Below are 20,387 nucleotides of genomic sequence, written 5' to 3'. Positions count from 1 at the left end.
AATTACAAGAGCTTTGACGAGCATTGCTGTTGCTATTGCTGTTGCAGTTAGCTTCTTTACCAGACAAATGACCATTTTTACCATGAGGCCCTGGCCCAGCAAAATGGTTCTTCTGCTCAACAGCTGACCCAGACATCGCTGGAGCCATAACTGGCATATCATGACGAGGAAAGTAAGCATTACTGCTTGGAGGTGTGTCCGTTGGAACCCCTAAGCCTTGATGAGAAGCTGGGACTCCGTAGGCAGGATTCATAAAAGCACCTCCCAGAGGCCCTGGCCCAAAAGGTCCATACCCTCCACAAGCTGTTCCCGTGAATCCAGGTCCAGGATATGGCTTGTAGACAAGCCCCTCAGAAGGAGACATCACAGGAACTAACCACTGATGCCCAGGTGGCTGGTGTAAATACCAAGGATTATTTACCTGGTGGGAGTTTCCAAAAAAGGCGGTGTAATTCGAAAGGTGGCTACCATTTTTCACAGATGAAAGAGATGTTTTCCCAACTGCATTCTCCGCAGAACATTCCATGTTATGGTTACGCTTTTCAGAGTTGTCTTTACACTTGAGATCTTGTTGCTGAGGTTTCATAACATATTCCAATGTGTGTTTTTTGGGAGCAGATCCCTCTAAAGGAGGTTTTCCCAGAAAAGCATCCTCAAGCAAAATATCTGGTGATCCAGCAATCAGTTGTTGGACCTGCTTAATTTAAAAAAACAATACTTCATATAAACTCAAAGGATGAATGTTTATATGTGAGAAAAGCTAGCATGTTTCTCATTTTGGACTGCCACAAGCCATTTAGTGCCAGAAACCATTTTACCTTTATGAGTCTGTGCAACTCAAACACCTGGACTGCAAACACTCTCTGTTGACTGCAGAGAGGAACAGAAGTATAATCAAGAAATGTCACGGTGAATCTTTGAGGCACATAGAACCAAAATTAGGCAGAAGGTTTGGAAGTAGATACGATCATACAAGGAGAACCATTATATAAATTAACAACATTCGAAATCAGATGATCTTCAATCATAATAGGTATCTGGTTAAGTGGGACATAGAACAATCTCAAACTCATACGACACCCCATGTTGTGTTAGAATACAGGACTCTGTCTGTAGAAGCATATTAATTATGCACAAATATACTTATCACAACACTTGTTTGATAAAACACAAATCCCTTGGACTTAGGTCATACAATTCCAACAAGATCTCAGGGGGTTAAAGACAAAAACGCATAAGACCAAAAGAATACATTTCAAGGCAGGAAACGAAATTATACAATCCAAAAATAAGCATTTGACCAATATTGTATTCTCTGATTTATAGTTAAGATCAGACTCAACAAGGAACTTTAAGATGGGAAATATGTAGAACAATACAAATTTCCACTTTCCAGGGTAAAACTACGAACTAAAGATATATCTATATAATACAAAAACTATGAACTAAAGATGATGGAGCACTTAAGAGTTGTTTGTGTCAGAGCAAACCAAGCAGCAAGTCTGTTAAATATGTTTTGCCTCAAGGGAAGAGAATGACGATTCAGAACACCAGCAGGAGGCAACATGAATGCACCTGGACAAAACCAAAACAAGGATGATGGTGAACATGGATGGATTAGTGAGGGAGAATGGTGGTACTACCAGGGACGGAGGACGATGGCAAGGTGGATTTTACAAGTTCATGGAATTGTGTAGCATCTATGGGGCATAAGCCTGGGGAATTAAAGAAGGTCTGCAACTAGCCTAAGACTTTGGTTTCAGGGAAGTAGAAGTGCAATCTGACTTGCTGAACCTAATTCAAACTATCAATGGCAATGCTGAACTCAAGCCAGCCAGCTCCGCAGTGCTGTTTATTAAGGACTTGATGCCGAGGCAATGGACAGTTTCAGTAGATCACATTAGGAAGAGGCCACTGGACCAGTGGATTGATTAGCCCCTTATGCAGCCAAATGTAAACAGAGCACGGACAATCTTAGGGAACCACCCAATTTTTTGGGGTATTGTTACCGAGGATCTTCTAGGGACTCAAGCCACTGCTGATGTAGAATCTTGGTTGGGCGTAGCCCATCGTTTATTTGCCAAAAAAAGAGGGGGAAAAAGAGAGAAGATGATGAGAAACCTTTCCTAGATAAATTTGAACATGTAAAGGAAAAGAAATTCACATTTCAAGAGTGTCTTAAACACAGAACCAAAACACCAGATAAGTAGGGGAAAATTCCATGACATCTAAGAAGTACTTGTCAAAAAACTCTCCATATGTCCATATTTCCTGGTACCATCCTGCGTTAGCTGGTTGCCATCATTTCTAGTCCTTCAATGCAATGCAATAAAAAGAAACTTGCCATTCGTCACAAGGGAAACCAAGCTAGAGAAAGCCAGGGCAGGAAAATATCCAAAGTCCAGCGGCTAAAGGTCAGTGAAGAATGAGATAACATGCTGTCATAGCATTTTCTTTCCAAAATAGCATAATATTAAGACTTCTAACGAACCTTCAGTAAGATGAAGCGCTATCCACCATTACATATATATAGATACATGAGCGTGTGTGTGTGTAGTATTGACTTCAGATGAACGAAAAATCCAATTTCGAAGCGATCAATCTTTTTGACCAGCGAAGGAATCCCAAGTCTATCAAATTTCTTTTATTCAAAGGCATATGTACAACTTATGCTTAAAAGGTAAAAGCCACTGGCTCAGTAGCCTGACTGCATTATAATTAGAGGTGCATATACCAACAACTGCGCTTCCAAATTCAATTATACAGCTAAATGATTTCTTATAACTTACCATTTTCAATACTCCAGTCTTCTCTAATGTTTCTCATTTTCTCAAAAAAGGCCTCACAAACTAATCATACATAAAAAATGAAAATAAAAAAAATATTTAAAAAAGTAAGAAAGGATGAGGAAAAAAAATCTGACCAATACATCAAAATAAGTAAGCTCTTTTTCCTTTCATTTGAAAATTATAATTATTACAATGCTCAACAAGTACAAGATACCATCACACCAAAGCATGTCATAAGAGTTCAGTTATCATATATGCAAAAAATGATTCACAAGGAAAAATTTAAGTTTAGTAGGACCACCCAAAAACAGGTGCTATGTACAGGTAACAAGACTTACTTGACAATAGCTCTTCTTGCTTTCCAGAAATGTTTTTGACCTATTATCTCCACAACATCATCAGGAGAAATTTCTTGGCTTAACAAATTATCTACCATGGAGATCTTGGAAACATTGTCACTTTTGTCCCAATTTTTCTTCATCAGACCTGTCCGCCTGGTATCATGACACTCTGTGTCATCAATAGCCTCAACTGGACTATCTTGATCAGCAGTAGAATGAAAGCAGCCTCTCAGTAAAGGGACGTCTCCCTTTTCTGTATCACTTGAAGGGTGAACAAGACCATCACTGCTTCTGGCGTTATTACATAGAGACACAGCTTCAAGATCCTGTTGTGGGCAAGCATCAGCCTGATGCAATCTGCCAAACCTTGATCCAGGACAATTCTGATCCTGATACTCTTGATTTCCAGTCGCATTGTCTTGCCTGGCAAGACCGTCAATATTTTCTCCATTTAAAATGTTCCTGGCAGATTTTACTGGCAGGTCCCTACTTGGGCTTTCATTTGAAAGAACATTACCCTCACATCTCACGTCTTTTCTTATATTGACGTATGGGAAGCCAAACTGTTTGGGATCCCTGTCACAATCATTTTGCACTTCTACTGCACAACCGAAATATCGAGGGCCTATGGCAGTGAATTTTCTTCCATCAAAAGTCTTCTGAGTATTATCGTTAGATTGACCAACTCTTGCATTCATATACATAGGAACCCTAAAGTCATCTTCATCTACCTTTTTTCTTTGCTCAGGTTTTGACATCGACGGGTTCTGATTTGCCACATCAGATTGATGAGAAATATTATTTTCATCTTGATAAGTAGGTGTTTGTGGAGGTAAATGAACAGGAAGGATATGGTTTCTCTCAGGAACAGTCCTCTGCAAACAAGTAAATCCAGAAATTCAGGAGAAAAAAGTTATTTCTCACTACACACGGCAAAGGTGCACACATACATCCCATAATGCAACAAACTCCAAGGTAGAACGTAGAAAATAAGAATAGCTAATTCATGAAATGCATATACTCTTGTTCTCAATGAACTAAACATGCACAAGTATTCCAAGCTTATAAATGAACGAAGCAGAAACACCTCAAAAAAGGTCACGTCCAAGTCCATGTCCAACACATATCGGAGACATGACGCTCTTTTTATTTTTTATTTTTTTCCAGCAACACGACGCTCAAATTACTTAGAAACACTTCAGCTTTGTTTCTTCATATATAGCTAGCATGTACAAGTACAAACTGACATCTAGTTCCCGTTATCCAAGTACTGGACATGACTGGAGAAGTCCTCCAACGCCAGATGACATGCATATAAAGCCAGTGCACCAGAAGATGAATTTGCATAAAATAATGTCACAAATAGCAGGAATATTTATAGGAGGAGAAAGCAACTAAGAATACAAGCAAAGCCACAAAATCAAAAACTTACCTGGCTTGAGGATGCCAGGGAGACTGTGTTACTAGAACTAACAGGGTTAAGTGGCTGAACGCCTGGGTTGAACCTTTGAGATGGAATACTAAACTGTTCATAGAGGGCCATCTTATTCCTCGGCGGTGCTCTTGGACCACCCTTTTCCGTATCATTGACATGCAATCTAGGGAACATTGGCCTCACGAGCTTCTCATCATCTTTGCCTCTCTTCATCTTTACTCTTTCTAATAGACAAAAATTCCCTTTATGTTCAGACGCAAACGAGCAAAAAATATATGATCTCCAATTCACATATCCAGATGTAGGAGGCCGAATTATTTAAACCCAGCCAACAAAACCAGTTCTCACCATATCATGCTGCAGAGAGAGATATTATCGAAACCTAGATTTTTTTGATCAACTGAACTTCTAGAGAAGATACCAATATTTCGCCAACGGCGCACCGAGCGGACCTATGAAATTCAATCCTGCTGGCGAGAACTCAAAGCTCCGAAAATCCAAACACAGATTGCAACAATTTCCTGTGTATAAAAGCGATTCATTAAAAAAAAAAAAAAACTTAGATAATAACCCCAGCCCCGAAATCCGAAGAGGACTCTCTCCGGCTCAGATGCCAAATATGGGCTCCTTCGTTCCCCGTAAAGGGAGAAACCAAGCAATATCTGCAGAACTCAGCTAGAGAGATGAGGGTACTTAGTGAAGGACGCACACGGCGGAAGTTAACGGGAAAAGGGGAATTTTGGGAAACGGTAGGAATACATGAGGGGATGATTGCGAAGATAAAGGCCACAGAGGGAAGGGATGAGGAGTCGAACTTATTCGAGAAGTGAATGTAAAGAAGTGGAGGCAGGCTAATTTAGGGATTCCTGAGAGGATCAGCACGCCCATCATCTTCAAAAAGGGAAAGAGAAAAGCACGGAGACGTGGGCCCTCTTTGGGCAGAACTATAAGATCCCTTCTTTTTTTTTTCTTTTCTTTTTACCAGCTAAAGATCCCTTCTTTTACTTTCCGGTTTCAGCATTTATTATAATACTAATTTAACTGGATTTTGTCATCCAAACATGCTTCTGACTTTTAATTTATGTATTTCTGGATAAACACCTAGTGATACTTAACACTTTACGTTTTCATATCTTAAAGCTTTTTTTTTTAAGAACTTTACGTTTTCATATCTTAAAGCTTTTTTTTTTTAAGACTTTTTTCTTTTGGTCTCAAGCTTTTCTTAAAAGGTTAAGCTGCAATTCTGGCATGCAAACATTAGTTGAGAAGCTGTTTGTCAGATGTCCGACCAAGAGTCTTTAGTTACGGTCACGGTCCCGTGTTTTCACTGGTACGGTCGCAATGTCTTCGTCAGTACATGAGGTTAACTCAACTCATTAAGATTTTTTTTCGCCCGGGAATCAGAAAAAGTTAAATGAAATTGAAATTCAAAAGGGATCAATATATACTACTTCCGTTCTTAATTATAAAAACTAGTTAACTAATTTGAAAAAAATTAAGAAAAAAAATTAAGTTAATTATTTATAATAAATAAGTGTTGTCTTTCCTAAAATATCCTTACTAATCAAATGTATTGGTTAGAACTATTATTGTTAGAAGGACTATGTTGGAAAAAATACATAAATATAAGAGAAAAAATAGATTAAGATCTTATATTTAGAATCAAAATAAAAGTCAAACGAAGTCTTATATTAAGGACCGGAGGTAGTATTATTTAAAAGAAGAATAGATTATTCCGTTATTTGCTGTTGCTGGTCTGCAAGGCGTAACTGATATGCGTGTGTTGATATTGATGAGAATGTATATAATTCCCCCAAACTTCTAAATTAAAACTGATGCACATAACTCCCCTCATATTTTTGTTTGGCCAGATAAAACAATCCCCTCACATTTCAAAATTTGAAATCGGCATTTTTTTTTTTTCCAACCAGGAGCCCATCTTATTAATTTTTCTGTTACCTTGAAACACCTGGCATCTTATGGCATCAAGCCGTCATGCTTAACTTGTCTTTCTTGGAAAAAAGAAGGGTAGGAATGTAAATCTGCCAGTGGCAAAATGCATTTTCCCACTATCGCCTGCATTAGAGATTAACAAATAATTTACTGGAATGGGGTGTCATATTCAAAAGTGCAGCGCGCAAGGAAGGGAAGAATTTGTTATACAACCAAATAAAGATGTAAAGATGATTTTACTCAAAGATGTAAAGATGATTTAAAAATCATGGTTTCTGGCAAGGGGAAAAAAAAAATCGTATTCATCATTCGCTTTTAAATTTGCACGACTAAATTCGAAAGGCGTGGAAGGAATGGATGACCTGATGAACAAGACAACAGTGAGGGAGATGCTAAGCACGAGGCAAATTTTCCACAACCTCTGCCGAGCCAGTCAGATCAAAGATAAAACCGATGACACTAATTTACTAACTACCTACCTACTAGTCCTAAATATAAAACCCTTATACAACTAGTATAAGGGTCTTATATTTAAGACTAAAAGAGTTTTTTTTTCACTTTTCATTTATAATGGTTTATAAGTAGTTTTTTTAATTATGATTTACAGAATACAAAATAAATATGTGAGTAGAGTTTTATTTCGACTCACGTTAAATGTGTTTATAACGTGTATCTGAATTAGTAGTAATAGAAATAACTTTTTTTTCAATCTGACAGCAAAAATCAGATAATATAATGTTATTTATATTTCAAAAATAGTCAAGAAACTAAAACCTGTTTGAATGATTAATTAAAAAAAAATCTAGATATAAAATGATTAAAAAGACATGAATTTTATGTAGTCATCATATTTGATATTAAATGTATATAATGTGACAATCGTAAAGGACATTTTAAAAATAAAAGTATTAGAAATAAAGAAATTAATTTACTGTTAGGAAGAATTTGAAAAATATTAGAATACTTAATTAAATATATGGATATATATATATAAATTAGAAGAAGCTCGCTCTTTTCTTTCATGTTTTTTTTATTCTTTTTAAAGAAGAGATATGCATGCAAAAGAAGATAAATGAATAGGTAAAGAATTTAAAATACAGATTTTCTATCGCATTATTAGTCTCTACGTTAAAAGCAAGATGATGCAGCTTATGAAAAAAAAAAAGTCATTTGAAATAAAAAACCCAAATTGCCAAACTGCTAAACTGAGTATCACCGATTATACAAACCCAGCTTTGACCGGTTGGTAAGTTAGTTTAGACTTCCAAACATAATTCCAAACATATCCTAAATCATTTTAAATACTCTTCCGGTCCTAAATATAAAACTCTTATACACTTATATAAGGTGCTTATATTTAGGAATAGAGGAGTATGATTTCAAACAGGGTTTTAATTGGCTCGTGTAAGACTGAGAATGAATCCTTTATACGGTTGTTGAAATAAACCTTTAACTTGTTCTTCCAAAAAATTAAAATCGGGTAGTCAACTCTCCCTCCTCTAAACCGTAAATATGCATAATTTTGCTTGCGATCGATATCTCATTTGCCAATAAATTTCATATTTCATAGACTATAATGCGGCCATTTTCTCTGCATCAAGTGATTGAATCATGGGCCAGACAATATTTCATTCCAATATTTGTTTCAAAATCAAACTAAATACCAGCTCCTGCCTCAAAAAATGATCTGCTAGTTGCATCAGCGCAACTTCTTGACAGGTCAATTTCATTAAATCTACGGTATAGAGCCGTGTTCTTTTATTTTCCTTTTTTTGGGGTGATATTGACCAACGTTTGTTCGTTCCGAATGTCTGGTGTCAACCCCACTTTCCCAGAAAGACCGTGTCCGTTCAGAGCTCGGACCCCCGCAGTAACAAGGCAACAAATTAGTAAAAAAATTCTTCACTGCATTCCAAATAAATTGGAGAAAAAACCCTTGAAGAAAAAATCTAGACGTTCTCACATTTACAGTAGGTGCTGTGGCGGCAGAAAAACTGTTCTCAGAATACTGGGAAGCCAGAGAGAATCAACCGACGCCTTAACAGGGTGCTTTTATTTTCAGTATTTAATGAGTTATACAAACTCGCGCAAACAGTAATCTTAAAAGCACGGATATTTTACAACTCGGAGCAGTGCACAGCTTTAGCCACTGCACAGGAATCAATAACATAAACAATGCAGAATCGAATCGTGACTAATCTTTATATGATCAAAGCCCAGCCATGCTAAAGAGCTCAACAGCTTTTGTAATGCCAACACACATAATATGTAATAAAAATGTGATGCAATGGTAAGATTAATATCTGGAAAGTTCACTTTTGAAAACCACTAAACTGATATTGTTGGCCGCTCAAACTTGCAAATATATCGTCCCCACCTCCTGGCTGGGAAGGAGTGAAGCCAGACCTACCAAGACCGGATCCCGATCCCATAGCCCTCCCCATGTAATATGATTGCGGAGGACCTTTCTCCTTTTCATCTGATCCATCACTCAATCCGCCTACAATCCCAACATCAGTCAGGGATGCTTTCTTGGCTGCAAAACAACACAAAACTTGCGTCATTGACATACAAGGAAAAAGGAAAGGATTCAATCGGTTGTACATATTCCACTCTCATTCCATAAAGGTGAGGAGGGGCGGAAAAAGGAAAAAAATGTGCTTATGCGGTAATAATAAAAGGAAGACAGAGAAAAAAGACTTTTAGATCGCATGTCATTCGTGAAAGCATAATTAAATAAGTCCACACAAACAGATGGGGGCAAGGGGGTAGTGGATGCACAAATATGCATTCCGACAAGAAATGTAATCTTAAAGCAAAGTCCAGTGCAGCACGAAAATGTACAAGAATTTAAAGCCTTCCTCATTCAGTGACACCCAAGGTATCGTGAACTAAAAGGCTGAAGCCCTGACCAATATGGATTTGATCGTTACCCCACCCCTTAGTCCAATCCTTACTACTGACTCCAACGCCTTGCATCTCCTCTGTAACAAAAAGAAGATGAAGCTGAATCCATGAGGACTTGATACATGAGTTCAATTCCCATCCTGCCTCTTTCTCCGTTCTCTACTCTCATCCCTAGTCTAATCTCCTTTGCAACAGCAAAAAAGGCTGAAATTCTTTGGAATAGATAGTGCATACATAATGGATGTACTCTAACAAACAAAAGATCATAGACTTTCAAAATATCTTCAGTATGTAGATATGACAAATGTATCGCACAGCAACTGATTAGATAATATTCCATTAAAAACCTGCTGAGGAGGTCAAGATAATAAACTTACGAGCAGATATATTGAGATCAATTAACCCACGGCTCAGCGAATCAGCCCAAATACCAGACTTCACCTGGAAAGCATCCTTTTTAGGGGGTATTCTAGACTCTGGCAAAGGGTTCACATTCATTTTATCTTGGATGCCATCAGTGCCAGGAACTTTTGAGGGCTGCTCAGATGCTGAATCAGAAGGAGAAGTAAATTCACCAAAAAGATCAGATCCATCAAAACTACCAAGTGGAACAGCAGTGAAGGGATCAATGGAGCTATTATTTTTAAGACCAGAGCTTTCTGACTTGCTGTCTGGCTGCAGAACTGGCTCAGAAACAGAAAGCAAGTCAACTGTTGCAGTAGCTGAGGATGGAATGGCCGGTTGGGAAGCAAACAGATCAACCTCATTCTGTACAAACAATCACCGATGAATAAAAAGGGGGGCAAACTTCCTTGGTACTGAACAGAAAAACTTAACACTGAAGGGGAAAAAAAAATGAAGAAAGAAAGCAACCCCATGAGTAATTTACAATTTTAAAACTAGACTACCAATTGTAATAATCAATTTAACAACAAACTTCCACTCTGCTTATGAGAACAAACTGCACGTCACTCTATTAACTGCAAGCAGTGTGCCTCATTCCAACCGTTAGGCCCCCTCCCTGACCATTCTAGCATACTTTTGCATGTTTCTACCAGAGCGATACCCTTCAGAATGTAATAATATGTAAAATGAAACTGACATCATCATCTATACCAAGAAATTAACATGACAGATATACAATACAATTGGGCACTCCGTCTAGTCGAGCAATATACCAGAGCAAATGGCATCACTTCCCCTTTTGGTCAATCAATAGTTATGGAGGAAAAGGGTATAGAGCTCAAGACCTATCCCTGTTATTAGTTGATAAGTGTGCCACAAAAACAGTAGGCCATTGGACAAAGATATTGAGCTGCAACACTAAAATTAGAGGAATAACATCTAACCCGTGATTGAGAACCAACCCCTTGGTCCACATGAGGCTCTGCTGATACAAATGCCGCATCTGCAAAGAGATCAACTTCTGACACACTGCTTGCGACAGGCTTTTCAGTGGGAACAGAAGTTGGAGCATCCATGAGGTCACCAATCAAATCTTGTCCAAATAGATCAACGTGATTAGAGTTTCCAGCTGAAACCTCTGTTGGGGAAAAAACGAAATAAAATGACACATAAATAAACAGCCTCAGGGAAAGGTAACTCAATCCAGCAATACAAACACTGCAATTATAGCACATGCAGATATGTCTGCCAGGATAAAATGTTGGAAGAAATGTGCTCAAGATGCACCAGAAATAATAACAAAAATGTGAACTTCAGTGAAGTCAAATAAAATTTGAATCACAAGAAATATTTGCCTATGAAGTAATTTAAGGAAATCAGAAACCACAACATAAAGACATCACTTCAGAATACTTACTAGCAGTAGATGTTCCTCTTGGATCAAAATCATCGAAATCATCATCGTCATTGTTTACAGCTACACTCGAACTTTGAGAGTGGGCTGAACTGTACATATCATTGCTGGTTACATCAGTAGATGACTTCGATACTCTGGAAGGCACACTATGCTTTTTTTGCCTGCGAGGCAAACATTCTGAAAGGATAAGTCTTGAGAAAGTAAAATGCAGCTCATTGATAAAGGAAAAAAAATTGTAATGATCAAAGGCTTTAGGGCGGATGTATGTCCTGTCAGTGAGCATAAGGTTTATTATACTATGCAGTAGCAGCATCTCTTTTCAGACTATTTTAGAACACCGCCTTTTAAGCTATAATATCCATCTTCCCAATTTGATGTCTCTATTAACTATACGTCTGGCAAGGGTAAACGCTAAATACATTAATTATTTACAAAGCATAATATATGCGGGTTATGCCCCACCTGACTGAGTGTGTACCCTTCTTAAAGGAGCTTTCTTGCCTGTCACTTGAGGACCCATGTCTTGATTTTCCAGGGTAGTATTTCTCAATTTTTTCTTCTTCATGGTAAGCCTTGTCTCCATAACCATCCCTATACCTGTCACTGTCATTTGAACCAAAACCTCCATATTTATCACTGCTATGGCTTTGATAGCTACCAGTGCTAAACGAGGCTGACCCAGACTTGTATGTGATTCCAGTAGAAGAAAGTCCAAAGTACCTAAGAAAGCAACAAAAACAATTTACTTTACTGACAATCAAACTTAAAGTAGCATATTGACATAGATAACCTCATTATCTATGGAATTAAACTACTGGCAAATTTCATTTACTTGTCACGGTTTGCAGCAGCCTTATTTCTGACTTCTTGTATCTTTTCTCTATTATTCAGAAGGGCCACAATATTTTCTGCCTTCTTCCTGACATTGAGCCCCACATCCTTTCCACTGGGTTCAACATATTCAAAACTAGAAAGTGCCTTTGCCAATACAAAGTAAATGGTGATTATGCCAGATAATGATCTATAATCAGTGTCACTGAAAATGACAAGGAAAATTAGCTGAAGTCTAGAGGATGGTCCTTACGGAGATCTGAAAAGTATGTTCAACAATGTCATCAACAGCACGTTCAGATCCATGTGCTACCAAATACTCTATAACAGCCAGTGCCTAAAAAATAAGCAGCTTCAGGCATTGAGACGTAGAAAAACAGCATGTAATATGAACAGACTTAGGAAATAAACCGAACCCGCCCCCTCCAGGTACTTCATACTTTCAAGCAATAGAACAATTATGTGGTAAATGTCACCTTATATACATAACGCCAATCCTTTCCAGTCTCACCCAATCTTGTCCAAAGGACGCTCATGACCATTTGACATTCAGTACTGGTAAGTATAGAAGAATAAATCAAGTAAGACATCAAGCAACTTTTACCAAAAAAGAGATACTCATTTGAAAAGTAATAAGTAGAAAAAATTCAAAGTATACAATTTTTTGGTAGCCTGTGCAATCTCAGCCAGCGCAGAACCATGAGGACCCCAGGGTTCATTATCAGTAGCATCCAAAACCTAGATTGTAAATAATGAAAAAAAAAAATCAATTAATAACACGAGTAAAACTGAACTAATAAGGACAAATTTAGCATTCGTATGCTTAAGCAAATCTGGGAACTACGTCAGTCTGAGTCTAGGGACAGAAATTGAGGGCCAAAACCCACCATTTATCATTTTATCGTATAATAATTCTACTTGCAATACCAAGTTGAAGATGAGGCAGAAGCTTGATTTGCAAACTTCAAAACTAGTGCCTGATGTTAGAACTGAGAGAAACCCATAATTTAGCTGCTTCATATTGAACAATACTATGTTACACGCAAAGCTCCAAATCTAATCATCATACTATTACGTCTTCATCAAAGAATAATGATACTCAATCTGGACATGGCCCATAGGTATGCAAAATATGGGAAGGGAATATACATTAGAGGATTTTCGTTTTTGAGGTCATAACATTGTGGCAAACTGTTAAACTAAGACTACATTTGAAATTCACCACTACTATAGGAACAAATATTTTCCAATTCCGTCATGACCGACCGGTACTAGCAGCAAATCGCGGAAGTTCTTCAACCTTCCCGCTCTCCCTGACGGAGGGACGGGAAGAGAAGCAAATTTCACAAGCATTCCATCCTAAACCGTATTAATGAGATTGAGGAAGTATATGGTTAAAATATGCTTTTTAAAATTAAAATGGTGGGAGAACAATCCACCAGCAGCTCTATGGACTGGGATATGCAAAATTTACAATTAAAAGTCAGATTTAAATACTTGACAGTTAGTTTTTTTTACCTTCTGTTCGATTTCGGGAACTTTGAGTACCTTCAGATTCACCTCTCTCTTTCTGTTTCAAGGTTAATTGAAATTAAGAGATTAAAAATCGCAGCATATCAGAAGGGGAGAATAAAGACCAGCCAGCCAAGGAGAATAGGAGCTCACATTTCTCGAACAGTTTGATCGAAGACCTTCATGAAATCCATGGTGGATCCGAAAAGATTATTTCGAGAAGAAGCAGATCAAAGAGACCAGGACGTCGTAGATCTGGAATGGTTCAGAAGAGTGAGCGTATAATTCCAATGAATTCGATGCCTTTTGAGTTGGAGCAATAGAAGTTGAAGCCGGAATAGATCGGAAAGAAAGCGTTAGCGGTTTTCAATCCGAGGGTGAAGGAGAATGGGGAAGGAAGGCCAGGGTGTATTTCATGTTTGGGACGGGGAGGCAGTGGCCATTCATGAAGGTCCTGCCCTTCTCCCTCCCCACCCTTGTTTTTTTCTTACCTTTTTTTTTTTTTTTACTGCCACTATTTCCCTAGTAATATTTGGTTTATCCAGTACTTAATGGCTTATTAGTTGTATAATTATATCTAATTTTCAAAACAATAAAATATGTTATGATTTTTAATTAAAAAGAAGGTGTGTATAGTAATATAAATTATTATCTCTGGTCCTAAATATAAAGTTAGTTAAAAATTAAATTTGATTATAAGTATAATATATCAATTCATTTTATTTCACAAATTTATAATTTATTTTTTTTAAAGAATTATTATTATTTATATATGTTAAGAAATTTTCATCCAATAATAGTCATACATTAGAAAAATCAACTCGTATTTATTATAAATAACTAACTTTTTTAATTTATTTAAATTCTTGAAAAAAAACCATTTAAATTAGTTCAGCATAACTTTTACCTTAAAATTCAGTGGTGGACTAGGTTTATTGTCTTTAGCATGGAAAATTATTGTGAATATTTTGAAAAAGAATAATTAATATGAGAATATTGAGTTGGGGGGAAGCTTCATAATCTGCAAAATTTGAGCTTCCGTTGGGTAAAAAGGACAAAAGGCTGCTTTTGGCGCTAGGCCGTGAGCTCATTACAAGGAGCGGCAGAGTTGTAATTTAACCTTGGGTTCCATTTATCCTTACGCGGCAAGCATGATCTAAATCGAATTCTAGCTAGGTCTTCAAATATTTTGTTTGTAAAAATGAATTATATGTCATTGGTAGGGCTTGACCTCACCATTAGTTGACCTTTTTTTTTTTTTGAGAAGTAAAGGCAGGCTAAGCTTGAAGAGAATTCGCCAGAGCAACTAAATCAAAAAAGCACCGAGGCAGTCACTGATCCTTCGGAAGGTCTTCTGCAGGCATGTGCCAACAACCAATTGGTGCTTCTGGGATTAGGAGCAGCTCCTCAAAGCTTGTTTATAAAAATGAATTATATGTCATCGATAGGGCCTAACTTCACCATTAGTTGACTGTTGATAAGACACGTAAGGAAAAGTCACATCCAGGCGTGATGTAACGGAGCATATTATTTACTAATTCAATCTCTTTGAACATAAAGACCATACAGAACCATATTCTAAAAACTGAAAGGCTTAAACCTTGTTGAGACATTGGATCAGCTGGTTAATGACCCTTGAGCATGAACCAAAATGTTAAGTGTATTTGAATTGAGTTAGAAGTAACTTTTAATAATAATTTACGAAATACAAAGAATACGTGTCAAATTTTAACTGAACTTACTGAAATATGCTTAAACATTTGAATAAGTCAATCCAAACCAGGAGCGATTCCGTGGCAATGTTGATGCTCACTTTTGCTGCCATTAGTTGAACTAGTCTGAGTGTGGGCCGGTGGGAGGCACCAGTGTGAATGTAACGTGATCTTTTCCAATTTTGTTTTTTGTTTGGCAGTGAACATGGGCTCCAGACCCAACAAGGCATTATTGGGCCACATGATGAAAAAGCCCCATTCCTCACATGGCTTCAGGTACCGTAAGAAGCCATGTTCCCTGGCTACGAGAGAAAATGTGAGACCCCAAACTCGCCATTTGATGGTTTGGATTTGGAATTCGGCCGACTTTGTGAGTCTCCTCGGAATATCGAATCTGCATAATTAAATACACAAAAATAATGTTTTGATATCCATAAAAGGTACGTACACAAAGATTATCGAATGTATGACTCCTCCATTCAATTGTACGTATGTCATATCAATTTTAATTAGGATGCAATCTATACATTACATTATAAGAGATGTGGGATGGGCTATGATACTCATAAAGGTTAATAAAATTTTTAACCCTTTAGATTTTAAATCTTGAGTTTTAATCCTCCAAATTTTTTTATTTAAAAATATTAGTCTTTATAATTTAATAAAGATTTAAACTGTTTTATTTTTTATGGATTAAAACAAACAGAATAAAGTCCTGGGGCAGTCTCATAATTTTATGATAAAATCTTAATTTAAAAGGTAAGTCAATAGCAATGGAAAATATTAATTTAAATATGTTAACCCGAAAGTCGTTGAATAATTCGACCCAACAGAACCTGAGTGAGGGAGGGAGACAGAGGCGTTGCAGTTAACTGTGAAACAGGGACAGATGTCGGGCTGGTAGTCGTCTCGAGTGTCCTTTAATATGATACTTATCCTTACCCCCAATTAATGCCCTCACTTTACTTTTACTTTTGTCATGCATTCCTTGATACTAGGCATTTGCTTTCTCTCAGTGGCCCCCGCCCCCAAGATGTTGCTTCCTCCTCCACCACATGCTGTCCCTTTCCTCGATCTCTCCAAGATATTATCCCCTTCCATCCTTGTCTCTTGTGAGTCCTGACCTACCACCCAACCCCCACGTGGCAACTCATTAGTCAAGTTCCTCAGATTTCTTGGGTACCTCCAGATAAGCACGCCCTTCTCCTCTTCGCCTGCCACGTACGTTTCCGATAGAAATCCCCCATTGATATTCAAACCAACCTCCAATCATTTTTCATCTTCATTCATACACCCCATTATCAATATTTCCTTGTCTGTTAACTGCTAAATGCTTCTTCTCTCGTTATTTCTTCAAGGTGGTTGTTTCCCCTTCCATCGCACATAAAACAAAACGAACAGAACAATTTGTGGTATGCAAGTTATCTGGTTCGTCGTTTGCCTTTACCCAAATAATTAAACTCTGTGTGCTTCAGCACATTTTGCTTAAGAAGGAGGAGAAGAGTGGCCCGACGTCCCAAAAAGTGGATAACCTAATTAATAACCAAATGAAATGGATAAGGCGTTTGCATTCTGAAACAATTGGAACCACAGAAAAGCCAGAAGCGGCCTATGATGAAAGCTTGAAGACAAAGACTCCCTTTTCAACCGACAGATAATCAAACACTTAATTTTGCAGCGGGTTGTGCAGAACCCCGGCGGCCATTCCAGGGTAAAACTAAAAAGGCATTACATCAATAGAGTGAACATACATCACATAATTTTATAGACAGAAAATGCAAATTACATCATGAGCAACGTATAACGGTGGAATCAAATGCCACCTCAGAAATCGAGAGCAAGAGTTTTAATGTCATGTACATATACCAATTATGAAACAGATATCAACAATCTCTTCCTTTTTTATTACATTTATAATGAACTTAGATATTCACAGACCATAAAACTCTATCGTGGCCGCTCAACTTCGAATGCTGATCGGGTAAGGGAGGAAAATTTCTGGACATATAACAAGTATTTCCCAGATTGAGCTTCACTTCACCAGTTCGGAAACCCATCCAAAATCAGGAGCCGATGCAGGCGCGTCGCTTCGCACGTATGAGATTTTATTGCTGAGTTTGGCATAGATTTTGGCTCTGAGGTCTCTTCCTGATTCCACCCTCTCCATGGGAGCCTCTTCTTCGTGGCCACTATCCCCTAGGTCCGCTGAACCGGGTCCAGATTTATCAGTTCTAGCCCACGTTGGGGTCGACTGAGGGCTGGAAAGGCCAGGTCGGAGAAACGAACCACGGGGAGAACCAAAACCAGAAACCATCGTGTTTGAATCAAGCTGCACATTACGCATTGAAGTTACTATTTCACTCATCGCATTGTATGTGTTACCGGCATATTGGGAATTGCCCGGCGACAAGTGTAAGCTGTCTTGTAGCGATGGAGTAAGGACAGAAGTTGGTGACGAAATAAATGAAGAGCTGCTCCGCGATGAATCCAGAGAGCGACGAATCGGCGACCCGACCGATGCTTCGAGGGAGCCGCGAGTGGGTACACGCAATTGATCGGGAGTGTGGGCAAAGAAACAGACTCGACGGCGACAATTTGCTCCATCTTTGCAGAGCTGAGTTCTATAGCGAGAAGGATGAAGCCAGCATTCGAAGACTCCGTGAGCGAAATCGCAGGAGTCACTTTTGTTGCAATTTGCATGGCGAAAGTGAGGGCAAGGGGTGGCGGAGTAGGGGAATTTGCGAGGGTCTCTTCGGCGAGCCTTCTCGCCGGGATGGGCAAAGGGACAGCGGGTCCAGTCATGCGACCTGCCGCCACGTGGACACTTGCGGATCTTGAACTCGAACATGCGGAACTGATCGCTGGAGAAAACATCAAAGGGCATGTCAAAGTCTTGAGCAAGCGAGTGCAGTTCCGGGAGGGTACAGTCATTGGAAAGAAGTGGGTGGAAGAGGAGGACGGAGGAGTCGGCGGCGCCGGCATCGGTGTTGGTTGGGAATGAAGAGGGGGAAGGTGAGGCGGCCGGTGAATTATCAGATAGCCATGGAGGAATTCGAAGGCTAGGGAGGACGAAGGGGACTGGCTCTCGGATCATGATCACTGTCTGAATATAGTTCTTCTGAGGGGGAAAATATGTGTTGGTGCTGGGAATGGCGCGAGAAATGGGATATGGAGACGCTGAAACTGAAGCTCAAATATAAACGAAGCATTTCTGTAGCTGCGAGAATGAGTGTTAGTCCATTGGAGCGATCTGCGTCGTGAGTTAAAATATCTAGAGCTCCGATATGAGCCACGTGTAACAGACTATCGTCACGTCACCCTCGCACCTGGGGATATGTAGTGTGCATGGGCATTGTGCGGATTGTTATTGATGTTCTTGTCATTATTGTAGTATGGCCTTTAAACTTTGAACCCAAAAAAAAAAAAATATGGCCTTTGAACTTAAATCTTTACTTGCACTCCATTCTGACCAAGTCTTTTAGGGGTGTTTAGATAGAAATCAAATCATGGTTTCAGAAGTGTTTTTACGGATTACGAAATAAATATGTGGAGGAGATTACCTTATTTTGCGGAAAAGTACTTCTGAAACCATAGTTTTGGGTTTCCCAAACACCCCCTTCGTCTTTTCCTTTAATATTACAAGCGGAAGCAAACTAATTGGTTGAACAAGTCCTCTTAGTTTTTAAACACAATTCTAATTTCTAAACATCAGCGAATCTCAAATTAATCAAAATACAACATCCAACGATACGCGTACGTGGTTCCCGGTGTAAAAATCAAGTTTCCCCAATTTTGTCATTGATTTTTTTTTAAAGAAGGGAAGAAAAAAAAAACAGAGAATAGATGATGGGATGTGTACGAGTATATGTATTATTACGAGAATGAATGGTAGAGTTTCGGTAGGGGAAGGGGGAAAAAAAAAAGAATGGATGAACAAGTAAAGGAGTAAAAATGGAGTGGGAGAGGTCAGAGAAGTCCACTAGTCAAAATCGGTTATATGATGCGTGGTTGGATCACGGAGTTTACTGGGCCGGGTCAAATGCTATTTTGAGGCCGGTTGTTGCAGTGGCCACTCTTGTTATCTATGGATCTTACGCTTGGGCAGAATCCTATGTGATGCTTGGGCCCAAATTAAACAATAGCCATTCCCATTCCCATTCCCAATCCCAAAGCTTGCTATGTATACAAATAATTTGTATCAATAAGAGTTGGTTAAGTTGATAAAAAATCAGTTTATAACTCATAAGATCAGTTTGAATCATGCTGTTAATATGAAGATCTTGTTGGTAAGTGATTTGAAAATACTTCTGTAAATGCTCTCTGATGTTGGAAACATACTCTAACCCAATTCACTAGTCTTTTTGTTAAAAAAAAAAAAAAATCATCTGTGAATTCGAGTGAGTAAAGTCCCATTCTGAACGAAGAAAGAATACGGTCATCCATTTATAGGCCTCTCTGAATTTAACTGCGCCTTGCTAGATTGGGCGGACAGAGTTTTGTAGTTCCCAGCATGTTTCTGCGTACTGGTAGGAGAGAGAAAACATCATTTCATTCACAGGTTGCTCATGACAGCGTCCATGGGCCAGTAGTATGAAATAGTGCGCAACGTGGCATGTATTAATGGGAGATGATGATGGGGTCCACGAGCAGTCTTGTCCATGTGTAGGGTGGAGCCCGCAGGGGCTCAGAGACCGTGGGAAAGATTCAGAGAAGGCTGATTACTTGAAGACCTGAGGCATGGATCATATCCATACATTCAAACTCTCACTTCACCAGCTCAGACTAGTAGTTATCATTCTCAGTATTGGTCTCTCTCTCCCCGTCCCATGCTTCTGTTCCTCCATCCCTTTTAAACTGACCCGTGACAACCAAATACTATTCCCTGCTTCTACAGTGCTCCATTTATGGAATACTCGCTGGTCGTCAACTTCGACATCAACTCTATCAATTCTAGGGTTTAATCATCAGGGACCGAAGTGGCTCAATTGAAGTCCGCGTGGATAGCGTAAACTCGATGGAATCCAAACGTTGCAGCGTAAAATCAAGCGTAACAGGTAAAAGGACCCTCATATCTAGTGATTGGAA

At 38.7% G+C, this 20,387-nt stretch overlaps 2 protein-coding genes and 1 pseudogene across 2 annotated transcripts; all 3 read right to left on the bottom strand.

The window, feature by feature from the left end:
• Nucleotides 1-395: 395 nt before the first annotated feature.
• LOC114752668 (protein EARLY FLOWERING 3-like) lies at nucleotides 396-5,427 on the bottom strand (annotated as a pseudogene).
• Nucleotides 5,428-8,817: 3,390 nt separating this feature from the next.
• On the bottom strand, nucleotides 8,818-14,013 carry LOC114752671 (clathrin interactor EPSIN 1). The gene is made up of 11 exons (XM_028941413.1): nucleotides 13,744-14,013; nucleotides 13,597-13,648; nucleotides 12,737-12,816; nucleotides 12,555-12,633; nucleotides 12,332-12,415; nucleotides 12,080-12,225; nucleotides 11,710-11,967; nucleotides 11,248-11,408; nucleotides 10,775-10,968; nucleotides 9,803-10,193; nucleotides 8,818-9,054 (listed from the first exon to the last, which is right to left on the bottom strand). The coding sequence occupies exons 1-11, from the start codon at nucleotides 13,782-13,784 to the stop codon at nucleotides 8,831-8,833; spliced, it is 1,710 nt and encodes a 569-aa protein (XP_028797246.1). The 5' UTR covers nucleotides 13,785-14,013; the 3' UTR covers nucleotides 8,818-8,830.
• Nucleotides 14,014-17,039: 3,026 nt separating this feature from the next.
• Nucleotides 17,040-18,471, bottom strand: LOC114752670 (zinc finger CCCH domain-containing protein 20-like). The gene has a single exon (XM_028941412.1). The coding sequence runs from the start codon at nucleotides 18,394-18,396 to the stop codon at nucleotides 17,335-17,337; it is 1,062 nt and encodes a 353-aa protein (XP_028797245.1). The 5' UTR covers nucleotides 18,397-18,471; the 3' UTR covers nucleotides 17,040-17,334.
• Nucleotides 18,472-20,387: the final 1,916 nt, after the last annotated feature.

Source organism: Neltuma alba, unplaced genomic scaffold (assembly GCF_004799145.2).
Source record: "Neltuma alba isolate B1F8T4 unplaced genomic scaffold, ASM479914v2 tig00007480_pilon, whole genome shotgun sequence".
In the NCBI taxonomy this organism is placed as follows: Eukaryota; Viridiplantae; Streptophyta; class Magnoliopsida; order Fabales; family Fabaceae; genus Neltuma; species Neltuma alba.
The sequence above is the reverse complement of the archived record's forward strand: the minus strand, read 5'-3'. Positions and strand labels throughout refer to the sequence as shown.

Bases quoted from the DNA above. Each gene is read 5' to 3' on its own strand.
- LOC114752670 (XM_028941412.1), bottom strand. From the start codon at position 18,396: ATGATCCGAGAGCCAGTCCCCTTCGTCCTCCCTAGCCTTCGAATTCCT.
- LOC114752671 (XM_028941413.1), bottom strand. From the start codon at position 13,784: ATGGATTTCATGAAGGTCTTCGATCAAACTGTTCGAGAAAT. The intron at 11,409-11,709 runs GTGGGGCATAAC...TTTGCCTCGCAG, and splicing joins AAGGGTACACACTCAGTCAG to GCAAAAAAAGCATAGTGTGC. The intron at 10,194-10,774 runs GTTAGATGTTAT...TTGTTTGTACAG, and splicing joins GGGTTGGTTCTCAATCACGG to AATGAGGTTGATCTGTTTGC.